Consider the following 26,614-nt stretch of genomic DNA (forward strand, 5'->3'; position numbering starts at 1 on the left):
TGTTTTCTACACATACACACACACAACAGAGCCCGCTCGACGTGTCCGGGACCGGCTGTCCAATGGGAGAGCTGGGCTTCGTGACAAACAACCTTGACAGCCAATCGAATAGGGGCTTCCAAGGCCTGGGTGGGACCAGGTGCCGCAACAGAGCCCGCCCTGGTAGGTGGGCATTCTCACGGGATAGCCAGTGAGAAAGAGGGGGTTTTTCACTGATAGTTGTGTCAGCCAATGGCACAGGCTGGGAGCGCGCCGGCTGTTCCTGCAGCGGGACCGGCTGTCCCGGACCGTCGTGCCGCCAGCTCCCGGGCTCGCAAAGGGCCCCGCCGCCCGTCCCGCCCTGGGCTCCCGACAGAAAACCCCTACGCCTGCTCGCCATGCGAGCCCACAGTGTTCATTCCGCCGGCGGGGGCCGCCAGGCAGGACGCCAGCGCCAGTGAGGAAACCCCTCCGGCTGAGGGGCTCTGCGGGCTGGCAGGTGGCCCCTGCAGAGCGGCGGGGGAAGCTGCCTGTCCTGCTCCTCCGCTTGGCCACACGCACGCTCGTGGCACCACCGCCACAAGCGCCAGCCTGTGGCACAGAAGGAAGCCGGGGGAGGATTTGCGTTTGTTTATTCAGCGGGCGATGAGACCGCTTTCGCCCGCGGCCCGGCTCGTTTTATCGCTGACGCCAGAGGGGGCGGGGCCAGCGCCGGCGCGTGCGGGGGGCGGGGGGGCGCGCGCGCGCGTGTGTGCGTGCGTGCGCGACAGCGGCGCGAGCGGAGCGCGGCGCGCGCGTGCGCCGGCGCGGGGCGGCCCGAGGGGCCGAGCGGGCGGTGAGGAGGAGGCGGCGGGACCCGACCGGCCCGGCCCGGCCCGGCGGGGCCCCTCCAACCCTCCCGAGGGGAAGGGAGGGCGCCTCGGCCCGGCAGCGAGCCCCGAAGGGCTGGGTGGGAGTTAGACGGGGGCCTCTCCTGAGCGCGGTGGGGCTGCGGGGATCGCTGGGCCTTGGTCGTGGGAAGCGGCTCCCGCACGGGTTGCTGCTGCTGCTGCTGTTGTTGTTGTTGTTGTTGTTGTTGTTTTGGTGGTGGTTGTGAGGACGTAGGGTGGGGAGGGGCGGGGAGGAAAGGTGCGAGGCAGGCCGTGGGGCTGGTCCCGCCTGCCCTATCGTCGCTCCCACGGGTTTTGTGCTGCTTCTCGTTGCTAACGGAGACTTCCCTTTGTCGGAGCGCAGGGTGACCTGTGAGGAATCGCCTTCCCCGCAGCCTGGACTTGGGTTTCTCCTGGCCTAGCAAGAAGCGGTTTCCTTTCCCGAGCTGTTGGCATCTTCCTGTCAGGATTCAGTAGTTCCCAAAGGAATGGAAGAATGCAGCTGATAAGTGCTTAACCACCCTGTGCTCCCATAGGCAGCACCAGGTGCTGGCTTTATCTTCTCCCCTTTGGCACTTTGCGGGTAGGCCTCTCCTTCTGACGTGGTCTAGGTACCTTTTTTAGTGGCACTATAGACCAAAGGAGATGGAAGAAAAGGAGCGATGTGATAAATTCCAGCTGGTACCTTTACTCTAAGGAGAACTGTATATTTTGACATTTTAATTTTTTTTTTTCTGTGGAGGGGAGGTCAATACTACATTTTATGGGGTATGGGAGGAGGGAGGAAAAATACGTTGCAGATCTTCATGTGGTTTTTAAAACCAGCCGTCAGAGGCAATTACTGAATAAACTGAAGCACAAGAGGAGGGTTTGTAAGCTGGAAGCAGTGCTTGCCCACAAAAGAAAGGGGCAGTGGGCTGCTGTTGTGACTGTGGAGGCAGAAACTTCAGCCTCCTTCATTTTTCACCACCTACTCCGCATCCACCCATCGAGAAAATGAGTTGTGTGCCATGGAAAGGTGACAAGACCAAATCGGAATCGCCAGAGCCATCCCAGCTACCACCACAGCATATTTACCATGAGAAGCAACGCAGAGAGCTGTGCGCCCTCCATGCCCTCAACAATGTCTTCCAGGACAGCAACGCCTTCACTAGGGAAACCCTGCAGGAGATTTTCCAGAGGTAGGATGCTCTCTGTACTGACATTAGCTTCCCCTTGTCCTCTGCTGATTGGAGCAATTATCAGGTGTCATTTGGGGGGAAACAGAAAAGAAGGGATTGAGACTGTGCCACTGCTTTGAACTGAATGCATCTTGGTTTTTTTTAACTCCAGCCTTTTTTTTTCCTCTCCATGCAGAAGTTCTTTCTCATTTTACTTGTTTCTTAACCTTTTCTGGCTGCCAGTTTTGGGTCCAAGGGCTTTATTGCAGATGCTGTCACGTGGTTGGAGTCCTGTCTTTCTCCCTACTCATCTTAATGCATCTTCTACCTGTCTTCCCTATTTTTGCCCCTGCCTTGTGTAGATAAATTATGTTGATGTTAATAATGGATTTGGGGATTACCTTGGGAGAATGAAGGCAGCAGGTCATCATAAAAACTTACTGGCTTAGTACTGCAACACTTGTCAGTTTTTTGAAAATTAGGAGTTTTGCCAAATGAGTGACTCCTTATTCAAGAGGTTCAGTGAAGTTCTTCAAGTATTATGGGCTTTTTTTCCCATGCAGCAAGACCCTGTGTACTCTTTCAAACTGGATTTAATTTCAGTAGCTGGATGCCTGTTTCCTGTGGCATTGCTAAATGTTTCCCAGCAGCTTCAGATAATTAATAAAGTGGGTTTGAGTTTTATAGGGATAAATATAAATTATTAATGTGGCCTGTGCAATAGCTCATATTTTGCTCAGTGTTTATCTTGTGGTGTTTTGGTGCTTTGTGGAAATTCTCCTGCGTGAGCCCAAGTTCTGGTAACCCACCACTGATGAAGCTAAGTGATGATGTAGGAAAAGGGCTCTCCTCTGATACTCAATCTGCAGATGTTGTCAACATGGTGTAAATTATGGCTGAATACCTGTTACCAGCTGTTGCCAGCATCTTATGTTTGTGACAGGTGGGAGATCACACGTCATGGCAGCAGGTGCTGTGGGACAAAGCAATTGCGGTACCCTGTGCTGATGAGCAGGAAGCTGTGTGCGTGTTGCTGCTCTCATGCCAACTGGCAAATTTATGAAACTGGTGCTTGATTCATCAAGCTCATGCCTGTCTTTGTCAAAAGAAATGTGGTGAAGGACAACAGCAAATATCAGATCAAGATGCTATTCATTATAGCATTGTAGATAAAACTCCTGCTGGTGGAGTGGAGCTGGTCCATGGCAGGCTCAAGGCACTCTTTGTCCAGCGTAAACACACTGTGGTTTTGTTCCAGAGCAGCAATTGTCAGAATCTTAATCACAGCTGGATTGCTCTTGGCCTGAAGCAAACAAAGGCAGTTCATGTGGTAGAAGGAGTGTGATGATCTAATTAGTTGGCTTTCATTGTGTTTGGTGAGACAGAATTAGTGTGCAGCACGAAACCTCTCAGAAAAAGACTGGATATTAATCTTGTTGGACCTCTTCCCCTAGAAGGGAGAGTTTATCTTTCATTCCAACCTGGAGCTGTTCCATCCTAATACACGCATCAAGATACACAGATTGATTCAGCCCCATGGTAGTATGGAAATATACATGGATATTCCTCCTGGAAATGGATGAACTATAAGATATGCATAGGAATTGCCGCTGCCTTTCTATTTCTGTTGGGTGACTACTGGCGTGTAGCTCTTTGACTTGCCTTTAAGAAGCGTGGATTTAGTTGCCCTTTGTATGTCACTTGTCTTTCCTGTGTCCACTCATATTCTGTGTATTGATAAAGGACTGATGAGTATTTTTAATAACCTACAAAAGCGTTGAGGTCTGATTTTTAAACCCAGTGTTGACAAGGTAACAAAATCACAAATAAGCTCTCTAGCTTTTACCACATTCCTTGGAGAATGATTGAACCACATTGCTTAATCATTAGCTTCCTTTTTGCTGCATCCTATTATGTAAGGCCAGGGTAGTCTGATGATTATCATCTCAAGCGTATGCCAAAACTTGGTCCTGGCACCCCTCTGATTTTGTAGTCTTTCTCTCCTTTTTCCTCTAAAACAAGAAATACCTTTTTGATGTTCGTCTGGCTTTTGTTGCAGGAAGTGTGATTGAATGTTCCAAGTGCTGCATGGAGATACAAACAAAATCTCTTTGCTTCACTGGAGTCTGCGTATTGAGACCTGATTAGGAAAGACAGCTGCATGCAGGAATCTTGGAGCCCCTTGTGTTAAGACAACATGCTAGTGAAAGTTTCTGATGGAGAAAGATCAGGAGGATTATTACCTGGATTTCTGTCCAACTTTGTCAGTCTTCCTCAGCTTAGTGGCTAGATAAAAAAAACCCAAACCAACAATTTAATTCCTTGCCTAGTCAGAATACTTTAGCTCATGATTGTGGGCTACTTAGGTATGTGTGAGCCAAGAAGTTGAGGTGGTTCTTGGTGCAGGTTCGCTCAGGTGCCAGTTTTTTGTTGCCCATGCTGGTCACTTCATTGCATGTCTGGGGCTCTGGAAGTTACGTGGAGGAGCAAAGATACATGTGTTCTTTCACCTCTTGAATAAACTTGTCTCTGTCAAGTGGTGCCACGAGAGGGTGCTTCTGCAGCCCAAAGGGCTCTCTGAATTGTAAGGCTTTCCTTGCTTACTGGCATTCAGTACGGTTAGTAGGTTGAAGCAATGATCTTGAGGAATTAGTTGCAGCCAACTTTATGGAGATTCTGGAAGAGCTGTGACAAGCTGCAGGTTCCATCTCTGTGATTAGTAAAATACAGCCCTATGGTGGATATTAACAGCTTTTCCTCTTACCATGGTATTGTGGGCTCCTCTCCCTTCTGTGCTGAACTTGCTTCCCTGACTGTTCTGCTGCAGACTGCTCCACTGCAGAAAAACTCAAGCTGAAGCCAAAAGCTACCTGTCAGTAGCCTCTCCAGCTGCAGTTGCTCTGAAACTCCCTACTCAATCCACTGCTTTCTTCTTGTCAAATGCCTTATGCTTGTACTAGTTTGAAAATAAACCAGTGAGAGGCACCAAGTCAGAATAACAATTTAATGGAAATTAAAGAAAAGGAAAAAAAAGTAAAAGAAACACTGACAGAGCCAAGATACAACCTGAATCCCTATTAGGCAGGGTAGTGGTAGCAGTCTGGTGGAATGGTGGCTGCAATCCTCTGAAGTGGTGATCCTGTAGTAGAAGGGGTCTGCTCTTCCTCAGAAAGTCCAGCGGTGGCTGTGTAGCTCCTGTCCTCTGGAAATCCAGTGGAGCCCGTCCCTTTGATGCTCAGAGTCCCAGTTATATCCATGATGGGATGCTTGGTTCCTCCCTCTGGGTGGAGCATCTCACAATGGGGTAATGAGTCATGAGGCCAGGTGTTGATTAGGCTCGTTAACAGAAGATAGTCCGGAGGGAGTTATCTCTGAGTCATGCAGCAGGACAATGATGGGCCATTAACAGAAAGATAGTCTGGGGGGAGAAGGCAAGGAAAACACTGCCCCACCTAATTTCAACAGCTCATGAGGATGGTAATAGAATACACCTCAACCCAGGACATTATCCACCCCTTATTCTATTACCATCTACATCATCCCAAATCAATACCTTCTTAAACTCTAAACACACATACATATATATATATATATACAATGAAACCCTACACACCGTTCTCACCTAAGATTAGGTCTCCCTGTGGTACACAACGGGTTTCCCCATCTTTTTGCATTACCCACCAAGTGCAACCAGGTCCTTGAGCAAAGACAATCCCACGGATAGGTTTGCCTTTGCCTGAGGTGGGATTAATCCAAACAGTCTTTCCTAAAATACCTCTCAGGTGTACCACAGGGACTCTATCTCCATCCACTGTGTGCAAGGGTTCAGACTCGGCAGGACCAGCTCGATTGATGGACCCTCGGGTATTGACCATCCAGGTAGCCTTCGCTAAGTTCGCTTCCCAATTTTTGAAGGTCCCCCCACCAAGTGCCTTTAGGGTGGTTTTAAGTAGTCCATTGCAGCGTTCAACTTTTCCGGCAGCTGGTGCATGATAAGGAATATGATATATCCATTCGATACCATGTTCTCTGGCCCAGGTGTTGATGAGGCTGTTCTTAAAATGAGTCCCGTTGTCTGACTCGATCCTGTCGGGGGTGCCATGTCTCCACAGGACTTGCTTTTCCAGGCCCAAGATGGTGTTCCGGGCTGTAGCATGAGGCACAGGGTAGGTCTCCAGCCATCCAGTGGTTGCTTCAACCATGGTCAACACATAGCGCTTGCCTTGGCGAGTTTGGGGAAGGGTGATGTAATCAACTTGCCAGGCTTCCCCATACCTATACTTTGACCATCGTCCACCGTACCACAGAGGCTTCACCCGCTTGGCCTGTTTGATTGCAGCACAGGTCTCACAACTGTGGATGACCTGTGAAATGCTGTCCATGGTAAGGTCCACCCCTCGGTCACGGGCCCATTGGTATGTTGCATCTCTCCCCTGATGACCAGAGGCATCATGGGCCCAACGAGCTAGGAATAATTCTCCCTTGTGCTGCCAGTCCAGATCCACCTGTGATACTTTCACCTTGGCAGCTCGGTCCACCTGCTCGTTGTTGCGATGTTCTTCATTAGCCCGACTCTTGGGTACGTGCGCATCCACGTGTCGAACCTTCACGGTCAGCTTCTCTACTCGGGTGGCGATGTCCTGCCAAATCTCAGCGGCCCAGATGGGTTTCCCTCTGCGCTGCCAGTTGGCTTTTCTCCAGCGAACCAGCCATCCCCACAGAGCGTTAGCTACCATCCACGAGTCGGTGTAGAGATAGAGCCTCGGCCACTTCTCTCGTTCAGCAATATCCAAAGCCAGCTGGACGGCTTTAAGCTCTGCAACCTGACTCGATCCACCTTGTCCCTCGGTAGCTTGTGCAACTTGCCGTGTGGGGCTCCATACTGCAGCTTTCCACTTCCTGTTAGTGCCTACAATTCGGCAGGAACCATCAGTGAAGAGGGCATAACGTCTTTCAGTCTCCGGTAGCTCATTATATGGTGGGGCTTCCTCAGCACGAGTCACTTGCTCTTCCTCTTCTTCAGAAGATAATCCAAAAGTCTCACCTTCAGGCCAGTTTGTTATAATTTCCAGAATCCCAGGGCGATTTGGGTTTCCAATACGGGCACGCTGTGTGATGAGAGCAATCCATTTGCTCCATGTGGTGTCGGTGGCGTGATGCGTGGCAGGAACCTTTCCCTTGAACATCCACCCCAGCACTGGTAGTCGGGGTGCCAGGAGGAGCTGTGCCTCTGTGCCGATTACCTCTGAGGCAGCTTGGACTCCTTCATAGGCAGCCAAGATTTCCTTCTCTGTGGGAGTGTAGTTGGCTTCAGATCCTCTGTAGCTTCGGCTCCAGAATCCCAGTGGTCGGCCACGAGTCTCACCAGGCACCTTCTGCCAGAGGCTCCAGGACAGACCATGGCTCCCGGCTGCAGAATAGAGCACGTTCTTCACCTCTGGTCCTGTCCTGACTGGGCCAAGGGCTACCGCATGAGCGATTTCCTGTTTGATCTGGGCGAAGGCTTGCTGCTGTTCAGGGCCCCAGTGGAAATCATTCTTCTTGCGGGTAACCAGGTAGAGAGGGCTCACGATCTGGCTGTACTCGGGAATGTGCATTCTCCAAAAACCTATGGCGCCTAGGAAAGCTTGTGTTTCCTTCTTACTGGTCGGTGGAGACATCGCAGTGATCTTGTTGACGACCTCGGTGGGAATCTGACGTCGTCCATCTTGCCACTTTACTCCCAGGAACTGGATCTCTTGGGCAGGTCCCTTGACTTTGCTCCTTTTGATGGCAAAGCCAGCTTCCAGGAGAATCTGGATGATTTTCTCTCCTTTCTCAAATACTTCCTTTGCTGTGTTTCCCCACACGATGATGTCGTCGATGTATTGCAGATGTTCTGGGGCCTCACCCTTTTCCAGTGCAGTTTGGATCAGTCCATGGCAAATGGTGGGACTGTGCTTCCACCCCTGTGGCAGTCGGTTCCAGGTGTATTGCACACCCCTCCAAGTGAAAGCAAACTGGGGCCTGCATTCTGCTGCCAAAGGAATGGAGAAGAAGGCGTTGGCAATGTCAATAGTGGAGTACCACTTCGCTGCTTTGGACTCCAGCTCGTACTGAAGTTCCAACATGTCCGGCACAGCAGCGCTCAATGGTGGTGTGACTTCATTCAGGCCACGGTAATCCACTGTCAGTCTCCATTCCCCGTTGGACTTACGCACTGGCCATATAGGGCTGTTGAAAGGTGAATGGGCCTTGCTGACCACCCCTTGGCTCTCCAGTTTACGAATCATCTCATGGACGGGAACCACAGAGTCTCTGTCGGTGCGGTATTGCCGACGGTGTACTGTTGCTGTGGCGATTGGTACCTGTTGTTCTTCAACTCTTAGCAGTCCCACGGCAGACGGGTCATCTGAGAGGCCAGGCAATGTACTCAGTTGTCTGATATCTTCTGTCTCCACAGCAGCTATCCCAAAAGCCCAACGATGTCCTTTTGGGTCCTTGAAATATCCATTTCTGAGATAGTCTATGCCGAGAATGCACGGGGCCTCCGGGCCAGTCACGATGGGGTGTTTCTGCCACTCGTTCCCAGTTAAACTCACTTCAGCTTCCAGTACAGTCAGCTGCTGGGATCCTCCTGTCACCCCACAAATAGAAATGGGTTCTGCTCCCACATACCTTGATGGCATCAGAGTACATTGAGCGCCTGTGTCAACCAAAGCCGTGTATTTTTGTGGGTCAGCTGTGCCAGGCCGTCGGACCCACACAGTCCAAAAGACCCGATTATCCCTTTCCTCTACCTGGCTAGAGGCAGGGCCCCTCTATTCCTGGTTCTGGTGCATGTTGCTCCCTTCCGGTGAGTATGTTCCTGAGGTCCCTTCAAGAGGATCAGTCATACTATCATTCTGGTACCGTCTGGAGTTCTGTGTGCGAGAGACCGGAGCAATGTTGACTCTAGATGCGCTTCTTGTGGTAGTTGTCCCTCTTTTTAGTTCACGTACCCTGGCTGCTAAGGAGGAGGTGGGTTTTCCATGCCACTTACTCATGTCTTCTCCATGTTCCTGAAGGAAAAACCAGAGATTACCTCGTGGCGTGTATCCTCTCTCCCTGGTTGGGGGGCGCCGGCTCCTAATGGCAGAGACTCTTGTTGGTTCTGGCGAGATGTGATAAATCTCTTCCTTAAGCTCCTTTTTCAATTTCTGATGGCCTTCTTCAACCAAGCTCCGGACTTGCTCAGCCAAAAGACTTGTTTCCACGGATGAGACATGGGTGCGAAATGGGGCTGTGACAGTGTCCTCGTAAATCCTCAGCTTGTTCACCAAGACGCCCACCCTGTCCTCGCCTTCCCTCCATTGCAGCGTTGCCAGGTAACGGGAGTATATCTCTGGTCCAAGGCGTGCGAACCTCAACCACATCTGTGATGTGCACTGGACACCATCTGGGCTCTTAGGAAATCTCTCATCTTCTGAGAAAATGATCTCCAGCACAGCCAATTCCCTCAGGCACCGGATACCTTGTTCCATTGTGCTCCATTTTCCTTGGTGTACCTGGAGGTCTTCTTTACAAAGGTACCTGTCCCTGACACTTGTAAGCAGTCGCCGCCAGAGGCTGAGGGTTTCTTGGGTTCTCCCGATCCCCTGGTCAATGACCACATCCCGGGACAGAGATCCCAGTTGCCTGGCCTCACTTCCGTCTAGAATAGTGTCATTGGCTGCAGCGTCCCAGATGCGGAGCAGCCAGGTCAGGATGGACTCATTCGTCTGGCGGGTGAATTCCCTCCGCAGGTCACGCAGCTCACCCAGGGATAGTGACCGAGTGATGATCTCTGGCTCTGCCTCTTCTGCTGGGTGCGAAGGTCCTGCTGCATCCTCGTCAGTCACTATGCGGACTGACTTGCTTTTTGATTTCTTCTTCTGCACGGGGGCAACTGCAATCGGTTTGGGCTGTTCTGGTTCAGTGATGGTTTGCGTGGGGATGCTGACAGTACTTTTGGTTCCTTTCTCCTCTGTGTCAGTCTGCGTAGACATGGGCGCTGTTGTCTTGCGTCTGGCTTCTTTCTCCTCTGTGTCAGTCTGCGTAGACATGGATGCTGTCGTTTTGCATTTGGTTTCTTTCTCCTCTGTGTCAGTCTGCGTAGAGATGGACACTGTTGCTTTGCGTTTGGTTCCTTTTTCCTTTGTGTCAGTCTGCGTAGACATGGACGCTGTTGTTTTGCATTTGGTTTCTTTCTTCTCTGCGACAGTCTGTGCAGACATGGTGTTTGTTGCTCTGCTCTTCTTCCCTCCCTCATCCTGAGGATGCTGTGCCATAGCTCTGATTCTGAGCATGGTGTACATGGTGCAGGCTGTACAGAGAAGACAAAGCAGAACTGACAGCAAGTTTATGCTATCTTTGACATCCAGAGGGAGTTCAATATTTTCAAAAACTGCTGTGCCTGGCCTGAAAGGCTGGAAGAAACCACTCTCTACTCCTCCCACCAGAGGCTGGGTGTGATTGTTGAGGAGATCCCAGAAATAGGAGCCCAGACTAGGACAGCCAAACAAAATGGAGTATATTTTCCGAATGGCATTCATCGCCTCGCAGGTTATTATGCTATAGACATAATAAACCATTAAAGCAATTCTCATACCATTCCCTGGTTTTAACAGGAGTAATACTACAGGCAGGTAGTTCCCCATGTGAGGAAAGATATAGAGAGCAAGATACAGTACCCATGCAGACAAGCTGAGCACCATGGTGAATACAAAATTGTAATTCTGACTTTCTCTCAGAGCAGGCCCCACGTTGGGCGCCAAATTATGTACTAGTTTGAAAATAAACCAGTGAGAGGCACCAAGTCAGAATAACAATTTAATGGAAATTAAAGAAAAGGAAAAAAAAGTAAAAGAAACACTGACAGAGCCAAGATACAACCTGAATCCCTATTAGGCAGGGTAGTGGTAGCAGTCTGGTGGAATGGTGGCTGCAATCCTCTGAAGTGGTGATCCTGTAGTAGAAGGGGTCTGCTCTTCCTCAGAAAGTCCAGCGGTGGCTGTGTAGCTCCTGTCCTCTGGAAATCCAGTGGAGCCCGTCCCTTTGATGCTCAGAGTCCCAGTTATATCCATGATGGGATGCTTGGTTCCTCCCTCTGGGTGGAGCATCTCACAATGGGGTAATGAGTCATGAGGCCAGGTGTTGATTAGGCTCGTTAACAGAAGATAGTCCGGAGGGAGTTATCTCTGAGTCATGCAGCAGGACAATGATGGGCCATTAACAGAAAGATAGTCTGGGGGGAGAAGGCAAGGAAAACACTGCCCCACCTAATTTCAACAGCTCATGAGGATGGTAATAGAATACACCTCAACCCAGGACAATGCTGTCAGGGTGTCACTGAAAATGGAAATAAACTCTCCAACCAGTTGGTTAGGTAAGAAAGCTGACATTACTTTATTCAGTGTGCTGGGTGCATGGGGATTGCTCCACCTAACATGTGCACCCAGCAGCCTAACAGACCAGGTTATATGCATGAAACCAGTGTATATTCACTGCATTTCTATTACATATGCATTACATTTCCTGAATACTTGCATATATGTTAATTATTTCCATGGATTTATTTGGATATCCGTGGGGGTCTTTTGAGGGTCTTTGATGGTCGTTTGGGAACATCCCATTCCCCAAATTTTCCATTTATGGTTCTGGACCCTCTAATGAATCTTTTCTCCTTGAGAATATCTCAAGAATGTCATCAGGTCACGATGCACTTCTCTTACCATCTTTGCCCTGGCACTCTATCTTTGTTCCCAAAACTAAGACATCTGCTAGTACATCTTAATCCCTGATATAGGTAAATAAGGAAGTGCTAGATGGTACAAGACTATTAGTCACAGATGTAGGGAGTTAACACAAAGCCACATTAATCTCTGGCATTTGTACAAAGTACTATATGGTACAAAACGAAGCATTAGTCACAGATACGGGGATCAAACACTACTGTGCTAAAGTTAAAAAGAATTTTCCAACATCTTCCCCCACTGCTGCATGGACGCCTTTTTAAAGAAATATAATTTGTTCAGTAACAAGGGCAGGAATGCAGAAGGGCTGAGGGATTTTCAGTGGATGAAATACGCCTGCAGAATATGCAGTGTGCTAAATAAAGGCCGAGCGAAATACGTGCAGGAACATGAGGAGTTTTGGGGATGGAGTTCACAGGAGGGGGAGACAGGTAAAACGTGGATGTTTGGATGATATGAAATCTGAACTTTGCATTAGCAGAATTAATAGAGTCCTTATCAATGGAAAGAGCAACTTATCACAACAGAACTCATCTGAGGCTTGACTTTCTTTGGATTGGCATTAAGTGACTTTGCTATTCTCTGTTCCCAGTTTCCCCCGTGCTTGCTTTTCCAGCTGTCATCTTCATAATAATACATCCTGTTTTCCCTCCTTAGAAAATTTCTTAGGCAGAGGGGGGAAACATAAAACCATAAAAATGGCTAACAGGCTTTTTTGCCATGCATCTCCATGTTATGTCTCACATCCGTTATCTGAACTTGTGCAAAGGCTGTTGTATATTTTGGCATGTAACCTCATAGCAGCCCACAGCTTCCTCACAAAGGGGAGGTGGGGGAGCCGGCATTGATCTCTCCTCTGTGGTGACTTGAAGGAATGGCATGAAGCAATATCAGAGGAGGTTTAGATTGGATATTAGGAAAAGGTTCTTCACCCAGAGGGTGGTTGGGCACTGGAGAACAGGCTCCCCAGGGAAGTGGTCACAGCACCAAGCCTGACAGAGTTCAAGAGGTGTTTGGACAATGCTGTCAAGCACATGGTATGATCCTTGGGGCTGTCCTGTCTGGGACCAGGATTTGGACTCCGTGTGGATCCCTTCTAACTCAGGATATTCTGTGGTTATATGAACATGATGGATTGTGGTTCAGCATTTTTAGATGCTGTGATGCAATTGATGTCTAAGCAAACTTAGAGGTCAAAGCTGAAGAGATTTGTTCGCATCAGGATTATCTGTTTAGCTACCTGCAGCAACAGATATTTTTTTATCATCTAGCAACAGCAACACTTTAGAAAGCTCCCAATGCCAAGTGTCTTCACAGCTTTGTGTCTGAATACTTTTTTCATTTACCAGTGGAGGAGAAAGGAGAACGACCTTTCCTGCTGCCAACTTCCCCTGCCTCTTTTTCTCATCCAGTCTTCAAGACTGGTGTCGACTGTTGAACTCTTGAAATTGTAATAGCCATTGTCCTAAATAGCAAACTGGCATTTACTCCAACTGTAAATTGAGGAAAAATCATAATTGAAGCATCCTTCAGAAGTACCAGTCCAAGGGGCCAGGGGGGCAGAGATTTGTGATTTCTTTTCCATCAAAGGCAGGATTTTTGGAGGCATCAAAGTTTTTCTTAATGTATTACTTAGTTCCCTCAGCCCGTTTGATGAGGGATAAGGGGGGATGGAATAGTTTGCATTTAAACACAAAACCCCTGAAAATGGGCTTCAGGTTATACAGCAAGTAGTCCCTTTCCAGCTGTGGAATACAGGTTCAGCAAACACCTGCTAGAGCAGTGTCCTCTTCTGTTTGCAGGCTGTCTCCCAACACTATGGTGACCCCCCACAAGAAGAGCATGCTGGGGAATGGGAACTATGATGTGAACGTGATTATGGCAGCACTTCAGACCAAAGGCTACGAGGCGGTTTGGTGGGATAAGCGCAGGTACTGACAAGTTGTGTAATTCTGGAGGCGGCTACTGTTTGTAAAAATGAGAAAGAGATTGAAGTGAGGGCACCAGAACATAATCTTGTTGATGTCTTGTTTTCTGCACTCTTACAGGGATGTTAATGCCATTGCCCTGTCTAATGTGATGGGCTTCATCATGAATCTGCCCTCCAGCCTTTGCTGGGGCCCCTTGAAGCTCCCCCTCAAGCGACAGCACTGGATCTGTGTCCGGGAGGTGGGAGGCACCTACTACAACCTCGACTCCAAGCTCAAGGTGCCCGAGTGGATTGGAGGTGAAAGTGAGCTCAGGTAGGATTTCCTCAAATCCTTCCCTGTTGGAGGTAAGAAATCTGTCCTTAAACAGCTGGCGATTGAAACATGTATGGCTGACCTTCAATAGTAAAAATTTGAGAGTAATAAGGTTCTTGTGCCTCCACTTGGATTTATGCCCTGTTTGTGCAAAGCTAGGGAAGTGTTTTGGCAGTGGTGTCCCTATGAGCTCAGGAGAGCTCGACTTGGCCTCTTATGTGTCTGGCTCTGTCAGTGGTGAAGGTAGAGGCCAGCTCTGGTATTAGTGGGTGACACCTGCAACAAGATGTGCTGTGCCCTGCTCCCTCCTCAAACATGAGTCTCAGCATTCTTTGCCTCTGTAGTACTAATCTGTATGTTTCCAACAAAAGGCTTTCCAGACTAAAAGTGCAGCCTTATCCCTGACAGCAGTGAGAGCTGTTTGTTAGGAATAACTTTTCCTATGTAAGCATATGCTGCTCTTTCGGCTTGGCTCCCCTTCCCTCTTCAATCTTAACTCAAGATAGTTGTTGTAAATACTTTGTAAATTTTCACCTGCTCTTGATTGCTGTTCAGCTTCCATTCCATCGTGCTGTAAAGCCTACTGGCAGCTTTGGTGCCTTGACTAGACTTGTTTTGAGATAGGGATTGCACATGTGTAGTATTTGCAGAGCCAGCCATGCCACTGAAGTTTTGGTAAATTTCTGGAGTAAAGTAACTCTCTTAGGAAACTACTGTGCAGAGGTTCTGGTGGATTTTATCTTAGGTGTGTTGTTCTTCAGCAATAAATAAGGGCTTTCTCTACTGGGAGTTTTGGACATCTGGACCAAAGGATATTGGAGAAAACATTGATTTGACTTTTGTATTTATTGGAAGTGTAATCCAAGTTTGGTATTAGAAGAAGCTTAGGTGCAGAAAGGGGTTTAAAAAAACATGTCAAATGACCAGGTGGTACACTGCTGCTAAGGACATCTAAATGATGGGGTGTTCTTTTTTCACAAGGAAAAGATTTTCCCCAGATTTGTTGGAATTATTTTAAGTTACGGTGTGATTCTTGATCTTGGAAATATGAAGAAACTAAACTTGGTTTTAATTCTGTTTTTCCTACCTTGGCAAGTAAGAAAGTAGCATCTATATAGACTCATCTCTGCTGAGGTTAAGATAATGTCTGTCTGATTCTGAGAATTTTCTGGGTAGAGATGGTTGAATCTATTGGGGCAAGTTTATTTGTGGGTTTTTTCTGTCATAAAATAACTAAAGACTGGGGGTTTCCCCCCATTTCTTGTCACATCTAAATAGTTAGTTGCATTTAGTTGTTGTTGCAGATGACAAAGTTCTAAATTCAGTAGCATTTGTTGATATTTCTCTTTATGATAGGAAATTTTTGAAACACCAGCTGAGAGGAAAGAACTGTGAACTCCTATTGGTGGTGCCAGAGGAGGTGGAAGCACATCAGACCTGGAGAGCTGACGTGTGACCTGGGCTGACTCTGTCCTCCCACTACAGTTCTTCCCCTTTACCAAACTGATGTCCTAAAACCTGGATAATGGGTGCCCCGACTCTTCTCGTCTGGAATTTCCTTTGTTAGGCTCTTCTCTTCCTTCCTTGGTGCAATAGGGCAATGGAGCAGGACATTGGGGGTGGTGGGTGGGGAAGAACTGAGGGCAGAGTGGAGGAAACTGGAAGGCAATCACTTTAATTACAAGGCTGATGAGCTGCAGTGCCCTTTGGCCAGCTGGAAGGCATTGTGCTTTTGAAAAAATGGATTGGGGGAAAGAGTGCCTGGAAACCCTTGGCTTCCCTTTCCCCATGTGGTTCAAGGCTGCGTGTGGTGGGACGCTGCTCCCTCCAGCGCTTGTCAGGAAGGAGCAGGGGTTGAGCACGCTGCCATCTCTTTACAGTTTTCTCCCTCCAAAACAAGTTGTTGTGAAGACATTTGCAATTCCTAAGGGTCTCTCAGGACACTCAAAACACTAGGAATGGTACGGTGCTCAGCACGACCTTCTGCTTTTTAGGGCTGGTTTGTGCCAGGAATTAGGAAACAATAATAAAGCCAGTGTCATCTTCCAAGAAATTCTTCAGGTAGCTAGAGGATTCTTCCCCAGGGTCTCCAAGGATTTATGTATGTGGTGAGCGGTTGTTTGGCAGTGTGTGTCTGGCTAAGGTCACGTGGAAACAGCAAGCACAGGCTGACTGAGGAGTATCAAGTTTCTGGACTGAAGAGAGGCCACAGTCTGCTTAGGTTTCTTCGTGCTACGGTAGGGTTTTTTTTTAGTATTTTTTAACAGTTATTTTGGTTTTCTGCATGGTCACCCAGTAGTTTAGGGGCTCCTTGGAGAGAGGAATAAAGCGGAAGAGGTTTTCAAAGAAATTAATTCCCTTTTCTTTTCCTCTCTCCAAAAGTCTAGCCTACAGTCATGGATATCATGTGAAATGAAAGAGGTCAAGTTATAAAATAAAAATGGGCTGAGGAGGGAAGCCTTTATAGCAGTCAGTTTTGCCCTCTTGTTGCTACCAACCGCTGGTGTGGGAGCTGCAGAGGGTCCACCAGAACTTTCAGGCATTGGAAACACCCTGGCTTGGTAGTTGAACCAACCTCTCCTTTAGTGTTGGCCAACAAACATTCCATTAATGGGTGAATTGCTTTTTCCTGCCTTCCATGGGGGAGAGAGACTAGACATGGAGACACCAAGAGGAATCTCCAGCAGCTGTTTTCCAGTCACCCAGGCGAGCTGTAGCTCAGCCATGCCTTCCATGGCAGGAGGAAGAAATGGTGAATTTGGAACTGACTCATTGTGTTTAGCGCTTCCTGGCTGAGCTGCTGTTTGCTTCCATCTTTACATGTCTTGGTTGAACAGCAACCTCTGGGACCTGATGGAGCTCGAAGAATCCTGTTCCGTCATGCAGGAAACTCATTACTGGTTTGAGCTGGTGAAAGGAGGGCTTGTAACAACCTTTTCTCAGTTACTTTTCTCTCCAGAGCTCTGCAAACACATGAGCAGGTGCTCGAACATAAGAGACCACCTAAATGGCACCATCCCAACAGAGAGGCCACATGAGGACGGGACGATGGTGTTTGCTGACCCCTGGACACCTGGCAAGCACTCTTTTGCAGTCCATTGAGCACAGCCTCCCATAGTCAAGGGCAAATGGCTCTTAACGTTTTAAAAAGTCCTATTTCGTAACACATTCCAATGACCAATACCAGCTGGCAGAGTTTTTAAACACTTTCCAGGCAGGATGTTCAGCCTGCAGGCATTCTGCTCCTGACTTGAAGCCATTTCTTCAAGAGGGGAAAATATTAATCTCAACAGCAACATTTTCTATGCTGATTGAAGTTGCACTTTGGAGAAAAACCCTGTTTGCATGGAAACTGCAAGCCAATGGATCAGTGCACAATATGCAAAGATGTTTTAAAATACTTTGGGGCTGCTTTCCTCTCCTTGTATGTCAGCTGCTTTCCCGGGGGAGAAACAGTGTGATCCAGCTGCTCAGGTAAAGGGAAAGTGTATGATCACATCCCCGTGGAAGGTGAGGCTGCTGTGCCCGAGGGTGGGTGAGCTGGTCCAGTCCCACTGCTCGGGGGTGGGGAAGCCCCTCTTTGTTTTCTTGCTTGTTTGGTTTTGTTAGAGCCTTGTCTTGGGTTTGTTTACAGAGATGTATTTTGTTTAACCAAATATTAAAAATGGGAAAAAAAAAAAAGTTTCCATATAAATGTCCTATCACTTCTGTATGTTCAATTGAATTGTTCTGTAACAAAGTATGTAAAGGATAAATAAATTTTTTTTTCTTTGGTTATAAAACCACCTTTTTGTGAGTTAAGAACTTTGAACGGCAGGCACTGGTGCTGAGGTAAGATCACCTCCCTGAGAATTCCCTTAAGCCATGCAAGGCTTCCCCACCCCTCTGAAGGTGACAAAGCCACGTTCGTGCCTTCCGCACTGCCAAGCTGTGCATGAAATGGAGAGATCCCTACCCAGCAATCCCCGACAGCTCTGAAAGAACTGAGCCTCCCTCAAGGACATCTATTAAAACCACACTGCTCAGGTTGGATTTATTTAATATTCCATACAAAAAAATACGCAGCTGATGTCTGTTCTACTTCATGAGGCAGAGAATCTGCGTGGATGTGATCGTCTCAAACCTGGCCTGCTGCTCCCTCGGTTCTCACACACACACAGCTGCAGTGAAAGTGTTTCTGCAGATGCATCTTCCCAAAGAGTGTTTTCCATGGGGTATTGATTGCCACCGGCACCCCTCCTTCCTCTGCTGGGAGTCACACTTCCTGCCACCACTGTCCTTCAGCTCCAAATCAGGCAGGAAAGCATTTGTTCTGTCTGACTGCTGCTTTTCAAAGCCTGACCTGTGCCCCAGGGTGTTTTGTGGGGGCAAGAAGCTGGCAGAGGAGCTCCCCCGGTCCAAGTCTGTAACTGGTTATGGCATACTGATTGAATAAAAGGAAATACTCATGATTTCTAAAGGAGAGGGGGATGCAGACAGGAGCCATCATCAGGTCCAGAGGGGGGCTTCCCTCCCTTGTTATGAACAGGTCAATGTCCCAAAGGAGAAGCAAAAATAAAAAGAAAAAAATGCCCTGGCCCAACAAATCAACAGTTCAATATATCATAATTGCAAGGTCTTCCCACTTGATATGAATCCAACTCAGCTCCCGCAAATTAGATTTTTCCAGACAGTGGAGGCAGGGCCCCTGGCATTCCCCCTGAGAGCCCTGTGTTGGGTCCGAGGAGGATCTGGAAAGAAAAAAATCGATTCAGGGGTCTCAAGGACACAAGATGCCTTCCCATGCTGCCCCCCCCTGCCAGGTATTGGCAGCACTTTGCAGCACCAGTCCCATGCCTGCTGCAACAGCCAAGGCCAGTGCCTGACAACAGCCCCTATTTCAGCCCCTCACAGCAGATTTTGGCTGGTGAAAGCCAGGTTGGGATTGCCGCCAGCCTGGCACTGCGAATTGGCACGATTGTCCTGTTAGAACATCCAGACAGAGCAGCTGGTGGGATGGGTGAGGCCACAGCACACAACAGACTGCACCCTTCTTCCCAAGCTCCCTCAGCAGCTGCTCACAGCGGGATATGCAGGCACTCCTGGCCAACTCTGCAGGGCCGGCAGAGAGGGCTGGGCCTTCCTGCCTCACCTGTCGCTGCTGCAGCTGCTGCTGTTGCTCCATCTGCAGTTTTTCGGTTTCAAAGACGACAGGAAGAACCAGAATCATGAAGGAGGTGGTCCCAATCCACAGAGCTGCCCTAGAGAATCTACCAAGGAGAAAGAACCTTAAGAATCAGTTCTTTAGCCACTTCTTTTTGGCACAGTCCCGCGCTTCCCTTCCGTGCCTCAACCATCAGCCTTCCCCCAAATCCAACCCCGAGCTCCGGGGTATCCCCTTATCCCCGCCCTTCCCACGCCGCCCATAAACAAAAAACGTGGCTCGCCGCTCCCCGCAGGCCCCGCACTGCGCTACCAGCAGCAAAGCCACCGCGAAAGCCGGCGGAGCCGCCCCGCGCCCCCGCTCTGCCCGCCGGGCCCGCTCCGAGGGGCTCCCGCCAGGCCCGCCGCCCCCTCACCTGTACATCTTCTGCGCTACCGTCAGCGACAGGTCGAACGTAGCCCCGGCCGCCGATCGGACGCTCTCGGGGAACATCTCCGTGAGTCCCCACAGCCGCTCCGCCAGCGTCTCGTCCAGCTGCGGGCGGCACCACCATGTCAGGCCCCGCCGCACGGCCCTGCGCACCCCGCGGGGTCACCGCGCCCGCCCGGCCTTCCCCGCCGCCCGCCCCGATACCTCCTCGTCGTCCTCCTCCTCCTCCTCGAGCTCGTCCTCCAGTTCCTCGGCCTTGCCCGCACCGCCCTTGGGCAGCAGCTCCTCCGGGGACACGGACGCCGCGGCCGCCATCGCCACCAGACAGGACGGAGGGAGCGGCGGCTAGAGCGCCGCCGGAAGCGCGGCGGCCCTCCCGCCACCCGGCCCGGGAGAGGCAGCGGCCCCTGGCGGCGCGGAGGAGCATAGGCCGCCCCCCGCCCCGGCCCCCGCAGCAGAGCGCGACGCGTTACAAACACCCTCAGAACCCGGCTTTAATTGCAAGGTTTTATGTGAAATATGCAAAACTCTCGAGAACGAGCAACTCGAGCATCCCGCTCGCCCAAGGCAGACGGTGAGGCTTGTACAAGCACCCGCAGGCTCCCCAGGGGGAGCGGGCAGAGGTCTCCCTGCTTTTGTAGGCAGAGAAGGCAGGAGGAGCCCTCATGGAGACAGATCTTCTCCACCGCCCGTTGTCCGGCTGCTTTAAAGAATAGGGTACCTATGCTGGGCTGCGGTGAGGAAACATATAAAGGTAAAGTGCTCTGAGGAAAATCGTGTTAATTAACAGTGCTGTGGTGCCAAACCAGCCATTAGCAGTACCCACGGCACCACACGGCGCTGGAGGCATCTTGGCACTTGTGGTCCCATGAAACAAAGTACCTCCACACAGTACCAACACGGCTGGGAGGCCCAAGCCAGCCCCAGCATCCCGTGGGCCAAGACCCAGAACCAGCCTGGCCACCTCTTGTTCACTTCTTTTTCCGGCTGTGCTGCTTCAGTTCCTCCAGCTCCTTCTCCATCAGGTGGGACTCGGCAGTGGTTTCAGAGAGCTGGAACACACAGCAAACAACAACAGGAGTGAGTTAAAAGCTTGTGAGGCTTTTCCAACCTCACAGCACAACCGAGATTTACAGCCACAAGCCAGGACCTGCGGGAGGGAATTTGTTCCTGTTGAGCAAGGGGGAAGCTGCCATTTCACACTTCACTGAGCTCGCCTGGAAAACCTGGAGAGCAGCTAGGGCTTCTGCTAAGTGTTCCAGCCACAAAAGCCACTTTCCAGTTTTAAAACACGTGAAGAGTAAGGAAAGAAAATATTTGTTCAGACTGACATAAAGGCTAAATCACTTATGACCTGAGAAGAGATGTGTGTTCTATTTCACTGAATGTCTCTCCAGATTTTAAGCACAAAAGCTGTGATCTCTGGGTAAGGTTGAAATTCATTCATCCACAGGCTTACACACAGAATAGGTGTCACACTCCTCATGACATCAGATGGAAGCTTTAATATTCTGTGACCAGAGAGGATGGCTGTAACTCAGTTTCAAAGTTAGGGCAGAGGACAGAGTGGCAAGAAAAATGCCATATTCTGTGCAGAAAGGGAAAGAAGAGGCATGGCACTTGCAGGGGCTTCTATCTCCTCAGTCACAGTGCTCTCTCAACAAGCTCTGATATGGGGAAAACTGTCCCCTCTTCTCACAGAAGGGATCAGGCTTTATTCCCACAGCCACTTTGCCATTATACCTGTGTTGCACGGCAGCGTAAAGCAGGAAGTGGGGTGCAGTGAGAGCAGCCTTTTTCAGGGGACCCAGCACCCCTTGCTTGGGCATCCCCACTGCTATGGGCAGGCAGGAGTTGGGCAAAGGCTCACCATGTCCAGCAGAATATCCACTTTCAGCCGAAGTAGGTTGTTTTCTTCCTCTAGCTGCTGGTTTCGTTTGCGCAAGCGCTGCAATTCCCGGCGATCCCCCAGGAAGCTTCCTGATTCTTGGAGGAAAGAAGGAGGTCAAAATACAGATTGTCAGCCAACTGTGGCTACTTCAAACCAGAGCAAGCTGAGCTGCACTCTACCTGACACCCACTGGCCATTTTCAAACTTCAGGCTCTGGCCAGCAAGGTTCATTGTGGGGGTGCCGTATTCCAGACCCAGCTCAATCTCACGGGTGGATCTATCCTGCAGGGAGAAGATCACACTCAGCATTTCACAGAATTTCAGAGCCACCCCCTTCTCTCCCACTTCTTAGTGACTGGCATGGAAGATGCTGGTCCAAATGGCCTTGGAGCTTGAAATCCTACTTTGGTCATGTACTGCTGCAGTAGATGGAGGACTGGCTCCTCTCACTACCGTGAGAGGTACCCCTACACTTTCTCCCACCCACACACTCATCTCCCTGCACTTGGAGACCATTGGTGAGAAGTTTTCGGTGGCACAGTTCTGGATTGCAAGTGGGGTGATGATGATTCTTCCCTGAGCTATTCCATTTCTAGCTTTATGTATAGTCAGCAGCGATCAGGAACGGTGCTGCACCGCAGGAAGAAAGCAGCACAGTTGGAATAATAGAACATACTGAGTTGGAAAGAACCCACAAGGATCACTGAGTCAACCTCCTGGCCCTGCACAGGACCATCCCCAAGAGCTACACCATGTGCCTGAGTATTGTCCAAACACTTCCTGAACTCTGTCAGGCTTGGTGCTGTGACCACTGCCCTGGGAAGTCTGTTCCAGAGCCTGACCACCCTGTGGATGGAGAACCTTTTCCTGCCCCAGAAGCAGCTGGGAGCTCTTGTAAGGATTATGGCACACACAGCAGGAGCCACCCACCCGTGCCACCAAGGAAGCACTCCTGCAGCAAGCCGCAGGTGCTGGGACTCACCAGGTGCAGGTTGGACAGCGAGGCCCATTTCCTGGGGGGGGTCTTCTTCGGGCTGAAGGAGTTCCCAAAGAGAGGCATCGCACGCTGCTGGCCAGGCTTACACGGGGCTCCTGAAGGAGCAGGAGAGACACAAGCGGTCTGAGGCTGTGGGCCAAGAGCAGCGATGTGGCAAGGCGGCTGCTCTCCGCAGGCGGAGCCCCCCGGCTCTCAGGCCAAGACGGCGATCTGAGGGGGGTTCTGGCCGCCTCCCCGCCACTGCCACAGGGCAGCACCGGCCCTCCACGGGCACGGCCCTCGCACTTCCACCGCCACGTGACCGAGCTGGGCAGCGGGCAGCGGGCAGAGGACGGACGGTGCGAGGTGTGACCCCCTCCCCCAGCCCCCCCCCTTCCCCGCGCTCCCCGCCCTCGGCCGGTACCCCCAGCGCCACGCGGCCCGGCACCTCGGGGGGCACGGGCCGTACCACCCTACGGGCACGCCGAGGAGCTGGAAGACGAGCACCGCGGGGCGCTATTCCCCGCACGGGACACCACCGGAATGCTCCTTTTTTCTGTTTTCCCTCCCAGCATCTCACTGGCGAAAGCAGCGGGCTCGGCAAGAGCAGAGCCGATGAAGAATACCCCCCATCCCCCCTCCGCCGCAGTGGTAGGGTCAGCCCCACGGTGCGGGGGCGGTTGGGCCGGGCTGTTCCATCGAGCTTCGCCTTAATTCCGGGGGGGGGCCGCACCTCTCCGTCGGGCCGCGCCTGCTCCCGGCGCTCCCCGTCCGCCGCCGGTGGGATCCGCCGCGTGTCCCGGGAGCGGTTTGCGGCCGCCGCGTTGCCGTGGCGACGGGATCTCCGCTCCGCCTCCTGTGGTGGAGGGAGACGGGGACGGAGGGCCGGGCAGCGGGCTTGGCGGTCGGGCTCTGCTCACGGGTGGGCTGCGTCAGGGTAGCGCCGTGCTGACCGCGTTTTCCTTAACACCTTCCCTAAAACGCTCGACTCGCTTGGAAGAGTTTTTCAAATTGTTTTTGGTGGGGATTTTTTGTTTATTTTTGCGGATAAATAACTAAACGCCGTTAGGCAGAGAACCCCTCCTTGCTTGGGAGCGTGGGAGAAGAAGTGGAGGAGGTCTGGGGTCCTGGACTGCACGGGGTCAGGGGGTGATGGGTGAGGAGTTGGTGAGAGAAGAATCATACAGAACACAGAATCAGTTAGGTTGGAAAAGGTCTCTTGAGACCATCAGGTCCTGTCTTTGACCGAACACCACCGTGTGAGCACGACCGTGACACGGTGCCATGTACAGTCTTTGCTCACACACCTCCAGGGACAGTGACTCCACAGCAGCAGCTCCTCACACACCTTCCTTTGAAGCAGTCCCAGCATCCTGATTTCTTGTGCACATTGCAAAGTCCTCCCTTTCTGCACGTGACGGAATAAATTTATATTCATTGTGTTACTTGCTGCCTTGTATTCCATGGGAGGTGGCAGTGGCAGTTGGTTTGGATAGTATTTTGAATGAATGGCACGGGTGTGTAACACGTATCACCAGCACTTTTTATGTTGCAGAGGCAAACTGCCACTCCTAAACTATAAAATAATCCTCCAGTATGTTAGAATAGTGATCTGAAGTTACTTGCTTCATTGTTAAAAAAGCTTATGTTGAGGACTTCCTGGGGCTTTCTTTAGAAAATTTTGGATTAATGAGATACTAAGATGCTGATTTTAGTTAAAAGGGTACAATAAAGACAAGGAAACAAAGAAGGGGGCAGGCAGATAAAAGGAGGAGAAAAGAAAAGAATCACCAACATCTGAATTTGGTTTGTACATGTATTAATACTCCAGGAAAAAAAAAATTATCTAACTGTCTTTCATTCCCAGAGTGCTTAATTGGCACCCTGCCTTAAGTGAACCAGAAAATTGCTCGCTTGGAATGAGAATTGGAAAAATAGCACAGTTAAACCTGGTGACTTGAGACAAAAAAATCTGGTGCTGCAGTATCTTTTGGTAGTCCAGTTAACCAGTATCTGGTTCTTGCACGGCACATGCTATAAAACCAGTTGCCTTCTGACCCAGTGTACCAGAGTCTGCGCACTGGAATGCAGTGATTTTTGCAATAAGAAAAGTCATTATAATGGGGTGGGGGGGGGAAGTCAACACCCTTAAAAGTAGAATAAAAACTCACTGTTCACAGCAAGGTATTTGTGAAGTAGTTGTGGCTTCTATCACCATTTACTATCCATATGTGTATGCATATATTGGAAAAGAAAGATGAAAGGAAGGTCCAGAAAAATGAGGGTGAGGACTTTGGAAGAAAACCTGAGAGAACGCAGAATTACAATTTTGAAATGAAAAAATGAAGGCAGCTCACCTCGGTGCTTGTAAGAGCCAAAGACCATACAGGATAGTGAGGGACTGAGCTCTTAACACTCATATTGGTTGGGGTTTTTGTCCAGTAATGTTCACCTTCCTAGAAGAAACCTGTATGTTTCAGCACAGTTGTTGCTTGAATTCTCCTTGCATTGAGCAGGATGACTGTTGTAGTAACACATTGTAATTATTGTAAAACTAAAACTGTCTCATGCATCTAGGGTCTCAGAGTGATTCTCTGACTGCCTCTTTCTGTGGAGCAGAGACCTGGAAAAAGCCAGGCAGCCCATCCCCAGTGCTTTGGCATGTGAGGTGAATGCTTCCTTCTGTGCCTGGTTGCTGTGTCCACGGTGGGTAATACCTGTGTGAATGGTCTCATGGTTGGTAGGACTTGTCAACAAGAGTTCAGAAAACTTCCCCTGGAGACTAAGAGAAGGAGGTTCAGTGTCTGATTTGAACTGTGATTTGCTACAGGAATCTTTCTTCTTCTGCATGGTTTGACTAAATTTCATTTCTTGCCATACTCCATTTCCTTGAAAAATGCTGTGGAATTTCCTCACTGCACCAACCTCCCAGGGTATTTTGGCAGCAGCTTTTCCTCATTGTTTCTCCACCTACACACCAGGTAGATACCGAGACAAGAACTGACTGTTGTTGTTTCTAGCATTGTCTCTCCGTGTATTGCAAATACATACATATATATATATATATATATAGTTTGACATATGATTTTCAGCTATGTTAAAAGCATTATGGTGTAGTACTGTGCATCCTTCTGTGTCTGTCACTCTGTGGGAAAAAGAACACCTAGCACACACTCTTTCTCCCAGGATAATAACTACAGAGATCCCTTGGGAACTGCAAAAGCCCATTAAATGGTGAAGAGCCTGTATGGTACAGTCACTGTATAAGGAGGCTGCCTATGTTCCCAGGAAGACATCTTTGGGAACACTGGTGGAAGGCTGAGAGATTGACAGGATGAAGATAGGGCTGTAGCACATGGCAGTGTGGAAATTTTGGAATAGACCCAAGCTGTTCTTGGTAGCCTAATTTGGAGCATCTTCTTCAGTGTTTTTGGCTCACAAGTGATAGAGAATCTACAGCTTAGATGTTCTCAGAGCTGCTTTTAACTCCACAGTGTTCCTCTTGGCTTTTTTCATGTAAACTGCAGGATTATTATTGTTCTCTGTTATATCAATAATTACAGGGAAACCCCATTGACTGGTGAATTCAGTAGACTTACTCTAGACTAACTCTGACATCAAAGAGAATATTTATTTTAGTTATTGTATAGAAAATTGCTACATTGCCTGGTGGGATAAATGAGACTGAGTTTAAAACCTATAAAATAAAACTTTTTTTGGCATATTGAAATTAATTCCCTGCCCAATTAAATTTTTCAGCAGTGAGGTAATTCCTGTTGCCCCAGTGCTGGCAGCTAATGATGTCCCTTCTTTTAGAATCCTAGATGTTAAATACCTCACCTATATTTCACTGACAAAGCCGACACTTCCTTTTCTCTCTCTGTTTTTTTGTTTCATTATAGCTAACTCAAGAGATAAAAGAACAGCTGTTTCACTGCTTTCTAGAGAAATGTGCCTTTCCTCCCGCTTGACTGTTACAGATTCCACCACCAGGAGGCCCCCATTCCAGTGCTTATAGCTAGGCAAAGAAAACACCAGGAGAGTGAAGAGAAGTGGAAAAACACATCCGCACAAGAGTAATCTGAAATTAATACTTATCCTATAAATGGAGGTTTTCAGAGTACTGTGCAGGCATCTATTAATTAATTATTGCAAGTGTCCTAATATCCAGC

At 49.5% G+C, this 26,614-nt stretch overlaps 3 protein-coding genes across 8 annotated transcripts; 1 reads left to right on the plus strand and 2 right to left on the minus strand.

Moving 5' to 3' along the window:
• The first annotated feature begins 759 nt into the window (after window positions 1-759).
• JOSD1 (Josephin domain containing 1) lies at window positions 760-16,445 on the plus strand. 2 transcript variants are annotated; one of them, XM_069002786.1, is made up of 5 exons: window positions 760-814; window positions 1,213-2,029; window positions 13,563-13,691; window positions 13,809-14,003; window positions 15,360-16,445. In XM_069002786.1, exons 2-5 carry the CDS (start codon window positions 1,845-1,847, stop codon window positions 15,457-15,459), a joined length of 609 nt encoding a protein of 202 aa, XP_068858887.1. In that variant the 5' UTR covers window positions 760-814; window positions 1,213-1,844; the 3' UTR covers window positions 15,460-16,445. The 2 variants fall into 2 exon arrangements, with proteins under 2 accessions (XP_068858887.1, XP_068858888.1); XM_069002787.1 differs by lacking the exon at window positions 760-814 and adding an exon at window positions 821-928.
• A 1,561-nt stretch (window positions 16,446-18,006) lies between these two features.
• On the minus strand, window positions 18,007-19,926 carry TOMM22 (translocase of outer mitochondrial membrane 22). The gene is made up of 4 exons (XM_069002788.1): window positions 19,780-19,926; window positions 19,562-19,680; window positions 19,135-19,252; window positions 18,007-18,733 (listed from the first exon to the last, which is right to left on the minus strand). Exons 1-4 carry the CDS (start codon window positions 19,888-19,890, stop codon window positions 18,659-18,661), a joined length of 423 nt encoding a protein of 140 aa, XP_068858889.1. The 5' UTR covers window positions 19,891-19,926; the 3' UTR covers window positions 18,007-18,658.
• An 85-nt stretch (window positions 19,927-20,011) lies between these two features.
• CBY1 (chibby 1, beta catenin antagonist) lies at window positions 20,012-23,252 on the minus strand. Of its 5 annotated transcripts, none has more exons than XM_069002789.1 (5): window positions 23,176-23,252; window positions 22,449-22,558; window positions 21,646-21,748; window positions 21,446-21,561; window positions 20,012-20,627 (listed from the first exon to the last, which is right to left on the minus strand). In XM_069002789.1, the coding sequence occupies exons 2-5, from the start codon at window positions 22,524-22,526 to the stop codon at window positions 20,547-20,549; spliced, it is 378 nt and encodes a 125-aa protein (XP_068858890.1). In that variant the 5' UTR covers window positions 22,527-22,558; window positions 23,176-23,252; the 3' UTR covers window positions 20,012-20,546. The 5 variants fall into 5 exon arrangements, with proteins under 5 accessions (XP_068858890.1, XP_068858893.1, XP_068858891.1 ...); XM_069002792.1 differs by lacking the exon at window positions 23,176-23,252 and adding an exon at window positions 23,023-23,041; XM_069002790.1 differs by lacking the exon at window positions 23,176-23,252 and adding an exon at window positions 22,912-23,007.
• Window positions 23,253-26,614: the final 3,362 nt, after the last annotated feature.

This window comes from Aphelocoma coerulescens, chromosome 1A (assembly GCF_041296385.1).
Source record: "Aphelocoma coerulescens isolate FSJ_1873_10779 chromosome 1A, UR_Acoe_1.0, whole genome shotgun sequence".
NCBI classification, from domain to species: Eukaryota; Metazoa; Chordata; class Aves; order Passeriformes; family Corvidae; genus Aphelocoma; species Aphelocoma coerulescens.